A 14,214-nucleotide genomic window follows, 5' to 3' on the forward strand; every position below is an offset into this window, starting at 1 on the left:
GGCTGCTCATAGTCCTCAGAGGATTAATCCTCTGGGCTTAACAACAAGGCTTAAGATCTTTGATTCCAGCTGAGGATGGAACCTTTAAAACTACAAATACGTGGTTTTAGTTTTTAAAGAGGCTCAACAATAGTTGTAGTTTTTTATGAAACTGATTCAGCAGTGGATTAATCCACGTTTTGGTGCTACTGTGATGTGTTTTTAATCGTTTTTTTTTTTTTTTTTAACAAAGAAACTGTAGTTCTTGATTTAAACTGTTTCACACAGTTTCCTGTGATTTGAATTATTGCTACATCTGAACATACAAACAGGAAACAAAGATGGAGGCAGAGGGTTCATCAGGTGTTGCTGCAGGGGGATTTAATTCAGGCACCAGCAGAGGAGGTGGGTGGGTGGGTGGGCGGGGGTGGAAATGCAGGAAGCAGCCAAGCCCAGCAGGTTGAGATCAGGCAGAAATGATGGGGGGGGAGAAACACCATGTTTTACTGTTTAATTTATTTATTTGTTGATGGTCAGAGAATGTGTACAGATAATGTAAAGCAATGTTTTGGCACAGATGTGTTCGTTGAGTATGTAGTAAGTATTTAAAATGTGCGATGAAGTTGAAATTAAGAAGGAGGTAAACCCACATTTTGCTCTGTGGCCGTTTTTTTTTTCTAAAGTTGTTACATTCCAGCTTTTTGGGGGGGGGGGGGGGTATCTTCCATGTTATTGTTCTTCACGCCAGCCCTTCACACCGGTGAACTCCGTTTTTACAAAAAAATTTAAAAAATAAAAATAAAGTCAGCGATTTCAGACATTTTCCTAAAGAAACTTCTCATCTGTCGCTGCCGTCATTTTTTTTTTTTAACCATCTAGTTCCTGAAACGTGTCGAAACAGTTTGGCTTCGGAAAAGGCGACAATAACACGTTCATTTCCATGTGTGTAAGAATTAGAAAGTTTTATAGAGTTTTATAGCCAGTGGTGCTCTGAACCTCTGCTGTCAGTGTGGACTACAACACCTGTCATTCTTCTTCTACTTCTTTTTTTTTTTTTGGTAACTTTCCAAAGGAATACCAACAACAAAAAACTAATTTTTCAAATGTTTGGACATCATTTAATACAGAAGAAGAAGATGAAGAAGAAGAAGTGAATAAATTAATTCCTTTAAATGGTCAAATATTGCATGTTGACAAAGTTTGTACGTTAAGTCTCAAAAAGCTATGTTTATATGTTTATACCATGTTATCGTATGGTGTGTTCCCTAAACTCAGAATCCACGAAAAGAGAGAAAATACTGAGGCCTAATGGCACAAAATAAGCATTAATCTATAATCTATATTATCTAATTACCCCAAACTCTCTATGAAAACTATGACGAGCATCAAATAAACAGATAACTTCCAGCTTCTCTTAAGACCATTTACTGTCACGATGTCTTTCTGTGCCTCATATTTAAAACATGGCTGTTAATACAAGCACTTAATTTACCATGTAGCACAAAAAAAAAATAAATTTGAATTTGCTTGTTTTTCACATTTTCAGTTTTTACATAAATTACCCAGCAGCACACACGGGGCATGGTGCAATAGAACTGAACTGATTCTATGTGATGGCAGATGGAATTTCCTGCTTCACGCGATGTGATTGGTGGATCAGAGCAGATCCCAGAGGCTGATCAGTTCGTTTTCATCACAATAAGTTGGTGTACACAGATGATCACCTGTTCACATGTGATCTTTTTGATAGTTTGATCTAGTAGGATTATGCAGGGTTCACACTTATGGGATTATAAAAGCCTTATGCCGGGTGGACACTGACAAATACAAGATAAAAACCCACAAACAAACAAACAAACTGACAGACAACACAAGGCTTTCCATTCTCCTCTACTGCCATTGCCTTTACTGTTCCTATTCCCATGGGGAACTGTTAGAACCCAGAGAACCCGATGATGTGAGTTCCCTCGAGCTGTTTCCAGCAGGAAAAATGTTCAGCTGCTTCAAACACATTCAGCACATTCCCTTTTCTTTCTTTTTTTTTTTTTTTTTTTGCAGTAGCACAATAATCAGTGGTTTCTTCTTCGTACGGATATGATCTGATGAGACCAAAAAACAAAGTGCTCGCCCTGCATAACCAGTACTGGAATCCACCAGAGCACATGAAAGAAATGTGTTTTTAACATAGATGCACAAGCCAAAGGCCACTGCTCCATGTGAGGGACCCGCATCTATGGAGAAGCATGTCTGCCACACCTTGTGGGAACACATCACAAGTAACTGCCAACTGATCAATCCCCCGTTTCCTCCCTTCCCCCCAGATACGTGGGGGTCATTTCTATCTTTTTATACTTGTAAAAAAAAAAAAAACGTAGGGTGAAGCCCTCCTTTATAGCAACATGTGTGACTTGCTTGTTGTGAGTTTCAGTTGGTGTCAAACTGTCAAATGTATTTTCAATATTTCGGTTTAAAAAAAAAAAATGCACAGACGATTAACTCTGTAAGCAGCATGTTTGTTTAGAATAGAAAGTGCCAAAGACTGTTGTACTGTCACTTTCCCATCTTAATAATGTTTGAGATCAATTATTGTATCAGATGTTTTTTTTTCTTTTCTGTGTGTTGCCAGATGGAGCAAATAAAGAAAAAGAAGATTTGGCTTCATAAAAGGACCAATAATTGTCTTTATTGTGGGGAACTGTCGGGGGGGGGGGGGTGTTGACTTAAATGGTAGAGTCTGCTCTGACAGTTTGACACTGGAGGAGTTGTCATTAGCAACATGTACATGTAAAAGATGTACAATGACAATAAAAGGCATTCTATTCTAGCAGGAACATGGATGGTCACAGTGCTCTTCAGGCCCTCCTGTGGTCACAGTGAGGAACTACAACTCTATATTCTTTTCTATGAGAATGCTACAGGTATCAAAACTGATTGTTATTATGTATTTTATTGTAGGGAATAATCGTTCTGCTGTTAGAGCTAATGTTACAATGTAATGAAGTTAATTCACAATATACAGTATACCATGAGTACTTGGTAATGGCATTGAGTGCATTTACTATGAACTACAGAGCACTCGCCAGGTGTTTCCAAATTTGCCATAAACTTCATTATGAATCTAAACGGATGTTTTAGTGAATTAGTGTTTTCAGTGTCATTCAAATTAGTACGAAAGACTCTCTTAAGGAAAGCACGCATTCTAATGTCTCCTGATCCTTGACAAGGTTCAAGGACAGCAACATTAAATAAACATTGCTATTATTTATGTAATTGATTAAAGCTAATACAGAAATAGGCTTGTGATGAATTGGAGAGAACCTGCAGCACCTGGACAGAGAGCTAACCGGGATGCCCTCTGCGCAGGCCCGGCTCATCTCAAACAAACCCTACTGTCACAGCCCGTTGAGTTTAGCGTGTGGTTGCTAAGAAACGTCTTAAACTGTCGACTAAGGTCCAATCACTGTTGACGAAATATGTCACGTGTTTCAAACCGACCAACCAGAGAGAAAGGAGCGTCACTACCTGTTGAAGTTTATCCAAGCCTCCACTGTAACAAGACTTTTTCTTCATGTTAACCTACGTATTTTTTCCCCCGCTAAACAACAAACACTGTGTTGCTAATGAAATATATTTTCAAGTCTTGACGAGTACATTTTGGTTTCTCATATGGTAAGAGTGAATTTTTGTTAGTGAAGTGCACAGAAGCGAGTAAGGCTGAATTCAAGGTTAGCTAATAAGCTAATGCTAACGTCAGGCTAATGTATACGTCTTGCTAAGCTACGCTACCTTTGATTATATCTTTGAGACTGACACACCCTCCACAATCATCTGAAAATATTGCCGAATCCCTGCGCAACATATTGTTACTGCATGTGTTTTAGGTTGGAATTCATAGCTGTGATCATGTGTGTTAATTTTACCACCCTAACTTAACTTAGTGTTATTGCAAATAGGATTGGCTAGTGTTTGCTACTAAATATAGTTTTTACTCAATATAATCCAAAATATTTTATTCCACAGAGATAAAATAGGCCAAAAGTGCCACAAATAGTTTAAAAATAGTCACTTTGAAACTTTCTGAACACTGTTTGACATTATAGTAATTATACAATTATCCACAAAATCCTCCCTTTTCCTCAAAGCCCATGTTGTTCTGTCATAAGTTCTGATGTGAACAGTTCAATGGGCTGGAGATACTCACCCCCCCCCCCCCCCCCCCCCACACTGTTTCACAGAAGAAAGCAATGAGAACCCGCTCAAGTTCTCCTCCAATTCATGTGCATGTCAACGACACCACACCGGTCCACGTGCACGTGAAGAGCCATAGGACAAGTCCTGCCAGAACGCCTCAGGTTAGAGACTGACTGTACTGACATTTTGAGTGCCTCAAGTTTTTGAAACTCTTTCCACTCACTCCTGTTCATAGTGCACACCTGTTCTCATTCAATGTACTGTACTTATTATGCAGTATAGGAAGAATACAATGACATGCTGCAGCACACAATGTGTTTTAAAGGGGAAGACCAAAGTGGACAAAGGAAACCTCCGTCCTACAGCCAAGGTCAAAACTCGAGTGCCGTGGATTCCACCAGGAAAGGCCTCCATACGGGACGCTTCATACAAGTGGGAGGTAAGGACAGCTCGGATTGTTGTTGTGTCAAAGATGCAGTGTGACTAAAAGTGTCATTTGCACCAAAGGGGCCAACGCATCGGCTGGAGATCACACCACCGCTCCCCGAACCAGAACCCGAACAGTCTGCGTTACGACTGGCTGACCTTACATCAGAAGAAGAGGAAGGGCTGCACGGAAGAATCAGCCAGTATGAGAGGAAGATTGACAGCTTACTGACTGAAGTCAGCTCTCTGAAGAATGAGGTCAGTTCCTTCTCTGTTTCCACTTTGGACTGCAGCACAAGCACTTTTGTACGTCTGTGAGTTGTAAATTTGGGAACAACGCATAGACCCAAACATACCCCAAAAAAAAAGTGTGAGTTGTGTTTGGGTATGTTAGTTCTACAATAGCCGCCCATATTGTTTCGTGTGTTGCAGGTGGAACTGCGGAAAAGGGAGCAGCTGCTGGAGCGTCAGTCGGAGCAGCTGAGCGTCTCCCAGCGGGTGATCGCAGAGCAGGAGGAGGAGATCGCTGAGGTGACCAAGGAGCTGGAAGAGACGGAGCGGGAGAACACGCGGTTACGCCAGTCCATGGAGAAGATGCTGGAGGAGACCGACTACAGCAGGCAAATACTACGCTTAGCGTGATATGAAAAGAAACAATAATACGTGCAGGAATTATCTATCACTTTATTGTAAACTCTTTTGTCCCAGTCAGGATCCTGTAGGAGTGATGACTCCGTTTTTGCAGTGATGTGATTGGTCAGTAGTTGACAGGTTTTGATCTGATCCTCTGAAGTTAACCTGCTCTGGAGCAGGTTAGGTGTGCAGCATAAGTTACCACGGCAATATAACCCAGTAAGAAGTGAACCCTTCCTACGTTTGAGCAGTTCGTGGCGAGGTTAATGAAGTCTCACACAACACAGACCTTGGCTAAACATGATTTCACTTTATGAAATATTTTTACCCATGATGTATTTGTTTGTGTGGTCAAGCGTTAGCGTCCAGTTGGGACTGATTTCTTGCTCTGAGACACTTGATAAACACAACATTGACCTTTGAGAGAGACTCTAGCAAATACTGGAGCAAGATGCTGGCTTTATTTTAGCCATGTTTTTGGATTTGGTTGTATACTTTGGAGGCAGAATACAACAAATTGTGGGTAAATCCAGAGTTAAAATGTTCAGGATAATGCACAGCTGCTCTGCCTGATCCCTCTCCAGTGGGTAGGAGGTTAGAAATTAGATTCTATTTCTCTGCAGCCTGAAGGCAGATCTGATTTTCTTGCTCTTCCTCTCTGACACTATCTCTATAGAATCTCATTAACATCAGAACTAAAAAGTAAGACAAAGTTAGTTTGTGTTAATCCCGACTCTTTTTCCTGTCTTGTCCCTGCAGACTAGACAGGGACAGCTCTCAACAAGATAAAGAGGCTCTGCTCAGGAAACTGATGGAGGCTGAGGTGGACGGGACGGCAGCTGCCAAGCAAGTCTCGGCCCTGCGAGAGTCTGTTTCCAAACTGTGCAGTGCCAGTGTGAGTATTCCCTCAGCCAGTAACTAGCTGTAACAGCTAGCTGATTACCAAACCCAAGTCTTTGCTCCTTCTCTGTCTCTGTCTCTGACTGTCCTTTCTGTTTCCTGGTAAAGAGGCTGTCTGGCTCCGAGTCTTCGGTCTTGGCCCGTCAGAAGGAGCTGTTGCTGCAGAAATTGGAGACGTTTGAGGCCACAAACCGAACACTGCGGCACCTTCTCAGAGAGCAGCATGGATCCCAGGTACTGTGTGTGTGTGTATGTGTGTGTGACGTACCCTCAAAACACATGTTCATGTGCTGCAGTTCTCAGTGAGGCTTGTGATGCAGTCACCTCCCTGACTGTTCCTGTAACTGACCTGTGAGATGCATGAAAACTCTTGTTTACTTCCGCTCTATCAAATCCCACCTGCAGTGTGTCTGCAGCTGCTTCTCAGAGGCTGAGAATTTCTCATGACTTCAGTAAATCTAATGTGATACACAGTCGTTTTCAGTACACATCAAGATAAGCAAACTTTTCTCTGTGATGTTGACCAGTCCCTGGTCCCTAATGATCCCATGTGTGTTGGTGGACTGTCTTTGAACAGATGGACTCCATTCGACTGTCAGAGCAGAGGAACACATTACTGAAGAGACTGGCAGAGACAGAGGCAGAAAACGCTGTGAGTTTTGGAGCTTGTAGACAAGCTTATGAAGATACTTATTAAAAGCTGGTCTGACATTCTTTTCCCCACGTGTCGTTTCCCTCCTGTGTATGATGTGTGACACATAAATAAAGCTTTTTTCTTTTACAGCATCTTGTGGTGAAACTTCAGGAGAAAGACAAAGAGGTCAATGAACTCTCCACACTGTTAGATACCGAGAAGGTACTGTGAACACAGGTGTCAGTGTGTGTGATGATTTTTATGTATCTGTCTATTAACAGGGCTCCAAAACAAATCAATGTCTCGCTGAGGCCTTTTGTTTTTTGTTTCAGTCGGTTAAAGCAGAATACGTATTTGTGACTAATGTTAAATTCTGCTGGATTTTGGGGAATGCAGGAAAATGCTATGAGCACAGCTGATTTGTCCAAGAGTCTGGAGTCAACAAGAGCTCATTTACAAGGACAGCTCCGCAGCAAAGAAGCTGAGAACAACCGGCTCACTGTGCAGATAAAGGTTTGTCCAAGTACTCGCCATCCTGTGCGATTAGTTAGTGTTAGTGCTGTGTGTTGTAATTATGTACTTGGTAACCCAGCCCGTAATCCCCGGCTTTCTCCTTTCCGGGTTGGTTCAGAACCTGGAGCGAGCAGCCAACCAGCAGAAGGTGGAGTCGGATCACCTGAGGGAGCAGCTGACGAGGCTGAAGCAGCAGGCCGGAGCAGACCGAGAGTCTCTGAAACGAGCCACGCGAGCCCAGAAGCAGCGAGCGGAGCGCAGTGAGGACACCGCAGGCCAGCTGAGCGCCCAGCTGCTGGACATGGTGGGCCACAGAGCAGACAGGGCTCTTCTAATAATACTCCATTTATGTGTGACAAGATACACGTAATGACACTTAACATCCTCATTAGGTACTTTTTTCATTAGATTTCTGTCTGTATGTTAAAGAAGCACTAAAGCTTCACTTCTGCACTGGTATCTGAAAGAGAATTGACCTTAAACATCCCACAGTGAGTATTCTTCATTTAACAGGAGAAGCAGGTGGAAGACGCGCTGTCGGCAGCCGAGGCCTGGCAGAGCCGCCATGCCCTAGAGGCGAAAGACAAGAGTAAACTGGAGATTGAACTGTCGCTGTTGAACAGGTATTTGCTTTGCTTCAGATACAGGCAAACACTCTGTAAATGTCTTTCCTTATAGAGCCCTTCAAATTTAGCCTGGTGAAATTTTACACTGCTGGTGGGGCAAAAAGCGACACAGGTGACAGGAAGTACTGTAGATGGGGTTGTAAACATAAATTGCAGTGTCGATCTGACTGACAGAAAGGGTTATCAATAACGTACAAAGCCCCCAGTGTCTGCATGAATTTAGCATCACAATTGCAACTAGAAATTGACTTTTTTTTTTGGATGCAGTGGTTACTGGTACCAAACTGTGGCTAAAAATGAGTCTAACCAGTGAAAATTTGCGGCTGGTTCTGGTTCAAAACTCTTGCCGTTTGTTCTGTTCTGTTGTGTGAATGCACAGTCGCATAGCAGAGCTGACGGAGCAGCTGCAGAGCACAGAGGAGAAAGGCAGACTGGAGAGAGAAGCCCTGCTGGACCGCCTGCATGGACTGACCACAGAGAGTACTGCTGCCAAACTGGAGAACCAGTCCCTCAAGGTGAAACACCCAGCAGAACACGTGTATTGAATATATTAACCTGATCACGCTGTGGTCAGACTTTCTGCATATTCGTTTTGTGTCTTGGACAACGTCCTTCTTATTCCCATATTTCATTCTAATAGACTTATATTGCATTAAGAGGATGGATCTTCTGGTTAATTCACAGTAATAAGTGATGACACATCTTGTAAATGTGTGTGTGTTCCTGTCAGGCCGCAGCATCTGCTGTGGAGGAGAAGCTGACCATGTCTCAGTCAGAGCTTCAGCAGGTCAAAGCTTCCATCAAGCAATATGAAAGCCTGCTGGACAGCTACAAGATCCAGGTACGTGAAGGATACTGGACCAACAGGAATGCAGCAGATTGAGATTGTGACAGTACAGCAGATAACAGTATCATGGACACTGTTAACTTTGTTATCCCCGTGTTTTCCTTCTGTTAACCATCTCTGTTCAGATGGGAAAAACGAGGGCCGAGGCAGATGAGTACGGCGCGCGGCTGGCTCAGGCGGAGCTGGAGGCCCAGGCCGTGCGGGGAAAGCTGGAACAGGAGATAGAGGAGGTGCGCAGGGAGCTGCTGGGGCGGCTGGCGGAGCTGGAGCCTCTTCCCGAAGCCTTACGACATGCCGAGCTGCAGCTGCAGGAGGCTCAGGACAGGGAGCGCAGCCAGGAGCGACGCAGCGTGGAGCTCAGCACGACCCTGGCTGAACTCCGCATGAAGGTCAGAACAGTCGTGAGCATGCAGGTTCAAGTTAGACAACATTTACATGCAAGTGTACAGTGACAGCTCTAATAAAGACCACAGACACTTGGATTTACAGTCAGTCCAGTACCTGTGTTTTCTCGTGTTAGGTGGAGACCCAGGGCAGCCAAATGGAGCTCTTCAGACAAAAGAACAAGGTGCTGTTGGAAGAGAACCGGCAGCTTCAGCAGCGAGTGGAGAGTTTGGAAAGGTCAGTCGCCTCTTCTGGAGTCACACTGAGCACTTTTTTTTTTCCCTGTGATTTCTGAGCAGTTTTATGGAAGTTTATTGACAGTGGACAGGAGAGAAAATTGTGCTGTCTCCTTCTTCATGTGAAGAAGTAATGACCTCTGGAAGGCTGATACCCTCTGATGCTAATACATCTTCTCCACATGCTCGCTAGCTTGTAAAAAGTTGTTTACAGATAGATAGATAGATAGATAGATAGATAGATCTTGTCACTTGCACAGAAGTACAGGCGAAATCTCGTTCTAACTGTTGTCACTGTCCTTTCTGTTTGTCATCTTGTAGGAAGCTGGAGGAGGCTAGCAGCCAGAACAGCGACCTGCTGGCGGTCATTGCCAAACGCGAGGACACCATCCACAGCAATCAGCTCCGCCTGGAGGAGAAGACAAGGGAATGTTCCCTGCTGAGCCGAAAGCTGGAGGAGGCTCTGGATGATGCTCGCAAGCAGGTCTGAACCTGACAGCAGCTGGATGCTGCTGGACACCCAGTGTCATACGAGTGTATAAGAATACAGAAGTAGATTTACATCAGAAAACATAGCATCCTCACTCATTCCAGTGAGACCTCTGCATTGACACACTAACACATCTGTTTTCTGAACACCCGCTTAGAGGTCATTGTTTCTCCCATGAGCCTCTGCAGCTTTTGATGTGTATAATTACAAGTGTCTGCATGTCTTGAGGTTCATGTTGTTAGGGATTTATCAAATTGCATACTATTTTTCACTTGCTGTCACCCATTAATTAAGTCCACTGAGTTACTGTACATTAATCTCCAGATGTCAGAGACCAGAGAACGTGCTACCACCAAAGAACGCTCCACCCAGGCCAAGATATTGGACTTAGAGACCCAACTCAGCAGGACCACCTCAGAAATCAACCAGCTGCGACGCAGCAAAGAGGAGGTAAAGGCCTCCACTGATAGTTTACTCAAAAGTTTTGTGCGTAGACAAACCGTAAGCAGGTCTGTGAGATGTGTGTTTGTGATGCTCAGGTGGAGCGGCGATATCAGAGCCGACTGCAGGACATGAAGGACCGCCTGGAGCAGTCAGACAGCACCAACCGAAGCCTGCAAAACTACGTCCAGTTCCTCAAAGCATCCTACACCAATGTATTTGGAGATTTGCCCCTCAGCAGCTCTCTGCGGGCCCCCTCTCCCATCTGATAGCCCGTCTATCAGAGGTATATTATTGTACTGTACACACACATTCCAAAATAGTACTTCAGCTGGGGTTTGTTACTTTTACTCACAGGCATTTCTACCCTTATATGAAGAATTTACGAGTTAAAAAAGCTACAGAGAGGAGTTGAGAGGTTCACAAGTTATCAAGCATAAAGCATATCATGACACTGATGTGTTAGATGGGCGTGGTGATAAAGGATGTGCAATGCAAAATGTGCAAACTCGGTGAACTGTGTGCAGAGTCTCACCTCTCATTTGAATGCTGAAAACAAAAAAAAATGCTCATCTGGGTATTTTTGCTATGCAAAATGAGTCATGACACAGTGAACTCATTCAAAGACAAAGCAATGTTTGGTGTTGAAGACATTTTAGTTTTGTTTTTTTTTTTCTAATATTTTCTATGATTTCAGCAGAATTCCTTGTCTGACCAAACATCTAACACCTAATATCCTCATGTGTAGTTCCAGTATCAACGGTTAGTTTTTTTTATGTTAGTGCCTTGTAGCAGTTCAGACTGAATGTTGTCTTCAGAAAGGTATGATTGGATATCAAAGTGAAGTTTGTATTAAATTTTCTCTATGTGGTCTAGCCAAGCCTTGCTTTGTCATGACACCAGGTAATATATCTGTTACCAGAAGAAAAAGAGTTATAATGTGTATTTTATTTGTACCGCTATATACAAAAACTATTGGTTTATTTTTCACATTTGTAACAACTTTGTGGCCAAGTTAGCCATGACACATTATGTGTTTAAATCTATCTGTGCTCTTTGATATGGAGCTGAAAACATTGGTGCTATCATTGTCATTTGGCTGGTACAAGACAGTGTGTGTGTCAAAACAAAGATTTTGGGTTTACATTCTCACATACACTGTTAGTCGAATCAGTAGCTGTTAATCCTCATGATTTATTTTTCCTAACTGTTTTATAGAGCATATTTAATAGCTGAATAATTTATATCTACTGTGGAAAACTTTAAAGCAATAAAACTTTTTTTTCACCTTGAATCAAAGTGACTGAAAATTTGTGGTGTATGTGTCATTTTCTTAGCTCAGCTCCGTTGTCCCATCGCAACTTTTCCATTATTTACACAGTGTGTTTCTGTCATGTTCCGTTTAAGAAGACTTGTTTAAACCCACAAAGTAAAACTGAACTGCGCAATAAATAGGTCTACAAGCCCCTTAAATGACTGTATAATCGTACTAGGGGATACATATGCACAAACCAAGGGTGTGATCACATTTGATAACATGCATTTTTAGTTTACATCAGAAAAAGGCAGTTGAAGTTGAAAAGAATATTTCTACCAATACGTAACAGCCAATGCACAAATGGGCTCTTGTCTGTGCTTGCGGTTGTCAGCTGATAGAAAGGACACTGGTGATGAATGGAGAGATTATATAAAGGCTTTTTATTCATGGTTGAACACATGCCTTTTACTCCCCAGTGTTAATGGATAGTCACTTGATAGTTACTGGTACAGCTACAGTGTGTTCTGCATCAGCAATGTGCCCTGAGCTTGCAGGAACAGAGCACATGATATTGTGCATGAGCAGAAAGCAGGAAGTCCCTCTGTTTCTGCTTCATCTACTACTTACCTCACAAAGCAGTTTAAAAAGTGTTAACATGGTTTTCAGTTATGATTAGAACATGATCATTTGGGTAGAACTGTTAAGCATTTGACGCTGAAAAGATTTCGTGTCTTTCCGGTATTTATCGGTTCTTTCCGTACAGCTGCAGAAAATTACGTCACGTGTTAAAAAAAAAAAAAAAAAAAAAAACAGCCATCCCAGAGAACACCCTCTCATCCTTCGTCGTCGATCCGCCTGGATAACCACCACTTCGTTAGCTCTTTCGAAACCACATAGAGGTACGAAATATTCTTTTATATGTATAAGTGTGGTCATTTTAAAGGAAATTCGGTGCACAATCTAGATGTACATAGCTTTCTTAGCTCCCCCCCTCTGCTTGTTCAGTTTGTGTTCCCCGGCTGCTTCGAATTCGCTAGCTCAATGTTAGCTAGCTGCTAGCTGCAAGCGTTTCTTTTGTTGAATGACATTTACAGTACGGTGGCTAACATACATGCAGATACCGACGGACAACATTTGCCAGTTTGCCTCTAAAGCGTCTGAGGGATAGATTAAATCTAAACGTTAACATTAGCCACCCTACCAAATGACATTAGCTTGCACTGACACCAATTGACATGCGCTACATTCAAACGAAAATGGTTTAAACATTCATAAGTCGACATATTTAACGTCGGCTGTTATGTTTTCCGCCTGGAAAGTGTAGCTAACATTGTAATGTTGCTAAGTTTAGCTCAAATGTTAACGTTACGGAACATTTTCCAGGCGTTTGTCATGAGCTGCTGTATGCTAGCTAAGTCCGTTAGTTTACAACGTAAATTTGCTGTAATGTTAATCAAATCTGTTTGCAACGATATCGTCATTAATTGGAATGGTCTTCCCTTCAACGTTTCCATGCGCTGTGTTTTAAACCAGTGAATCAAATACTACTGCAATAAAAAATAAAAGCTGACACGGCTATGTAGGTGGCTACTTTCTAGCTTGTCGGCCATGGCTAACAGGGAGCCGCCCAGTGCCGTTGAATACCTTTGGACATATGGCCCCAGCTGTTCGTCCTCCTGTTACCCTTCATTGAATTAAATGCAGACAGTGTTACCATGAATAATTTACACGAGGGTTCTGGTGGACGGACATTCCCTCTAATGCAGGAACTATTTCAGAGACAGTTTAGTCAAATCTATTGTCACTAGTTAGCCTTTACATGTTTCTAAGGAGTGGTCCAAGCCCACGAAAAAACCCTGGCGTTTCCAACAGAGCACGATACTTTTATAGCTCACATAAAGATAGTGCGTAGTTTGCATAAAGATGATTGTGGACGGTAAGGGCACACTTGTGATGACATGGAAGTGCTGTCTCGCACCTCTTACACCTCTGCTACTGATTCCCCAGGGTGGTGCCAAGTTCTTCACATACCAACTCCAGCTCCACTCTGAATTCCTCAGCTTTCTGTCTGAGGAATTCAGACAGAGAGCTGCAGTGTACAGCCTTAAAGATAGTGTTTAAACACAGTGGGAAGGGAAGGGCAGTGTATGCGAGTGTCTAGGCTTATGATTAAAAGTACTAGTTCATATCTATATAGATGTATCTAAGGATTTAAATGTGTTAAATGTTAATGACCAGAAATTTACTCAAAAACTGTTAGCGTATTGCATGTCATCTAAGTTTTGCCACCTTGAATTCACAATTTGAAAAATAGCTGTTGCATATTTTAGAGCCAAGGCCTCGGCCTGTGCTTTTGAAGCAGCTCTGCCTTTTAAAAATTATCAAGTATAGATTTATGTGTCCGTCCACCTGTCCAGATTAGTGTTATGGTTGCACTGCTGTTTAGACCTGCATCTGACTTGCATTTTAATTGACTCACCTCAAATGTAAGAAGCTCATGGCTAGGCATATGTAGACTATCAGAAACTAGAACCAAGTTTTTAGTGTCATAAAATTGCAGGAGCAGAATCTGATGACAGCAGTAATCATTAGTTTGACTGAACAAGCAGTACGTATCATTGTTTGGCAGCAGTCTATGCAAACGCATTGGATGATG

General features: G+C 42.6%; 1 protein-coding gene across 2 annotated transcripts; it reads left to right on the top strand.

Moving 5' to 3' along the window:
- Positions 1 to 3,526: 3,526 nt before the first annotated feature.
- odf2a (outer dense fiber of sperm tails 2a) lies at positions 3,527 to 11,656 on the top strand. Of its 2 annotated transcripts, XM_041059638.1 has the most exons (19): positions 3,527 to 3,648; positions 4,215 to 4,331; positions 4,496 to 4,609; positions 4,678 to 4,854; positions 5,029 to 5,216; positions 5,989 to 6,124; positions 6,238 to 6,363; positions 6,707 to 6,781; positions 6,914 to 6,985; positions 7,160 to 7,276; positions 7,395 to 7,580; positions 7,790 to 7,899; positions 8,282 to 8,417; positions 8,633 to 8,743; positions 8,875 to 9,138; positions 9,270 to 9,370; positions 9,691 to 9,853; positions 10,184 to 10,309; positions 10,399 to 11,656. In XM_041059638.1, the coding sequence occupies exons 1-19, from the start codon at positions 3,646 to 3,648 to the stop codon at positions 10,567 to 10,569; spliced, it is 2,493 nt and encodes an 830-aa protein (XP_040915572.1). In that variant the 5' UTR covers positions 3,527 to 3,645; the 3' UTR covers positions 10,570 to 11,656. The 2 variants fall into 2 exon arrangements, with proteins under 2 accessions (XP_040915572.1, XP_040915573.1); XM_041059639.1 differs by lacking the exons at positions 10,184 to 10,309; positions 10,399 to 11,656 and having other exon boundaries at positions 9,248 to 9,370; positions 9,691 to 9,847.
- Positions 11,657 to 14,214: the final 2,558 nt, after the last annotated feature.

This window comes from Toxotes jaculatrix, chromosome 16 (assembly GCF_017976425.1).
Source record: "Toxotes jaculatrix isolate fToxJac2 chromosome 16, fToxJac2.pri, whole genome shotgun sequence".
In the NCBI taxonomy this organism is placed as follows: Eukaryota; Metazoa; Chordata; class Actinopteri; family Toxotidae; genus Toxotes; species Toxotes jaculatrix.

Excerpts from the sequence above, each read along its gene's own strand:
- odf2a (XM_041059638.1), top strand. Across the intron at positions 6,125-6,237 it reads CCAAACTGTGCAGTGCCAGT|AGGCTGTCTGGCTCCGAGTC; the intron begins GTGAGTATTCCC and ends TTCCTGGTAAAG. Across the intron at positions 8,418-8,632 it reads TGGAGAACCAGTCCCTCAAG|GCCGCAGCATCTGCTGTGGA; the intron begins GTGAAACACCCA and ends TGTTCCTGTCAG.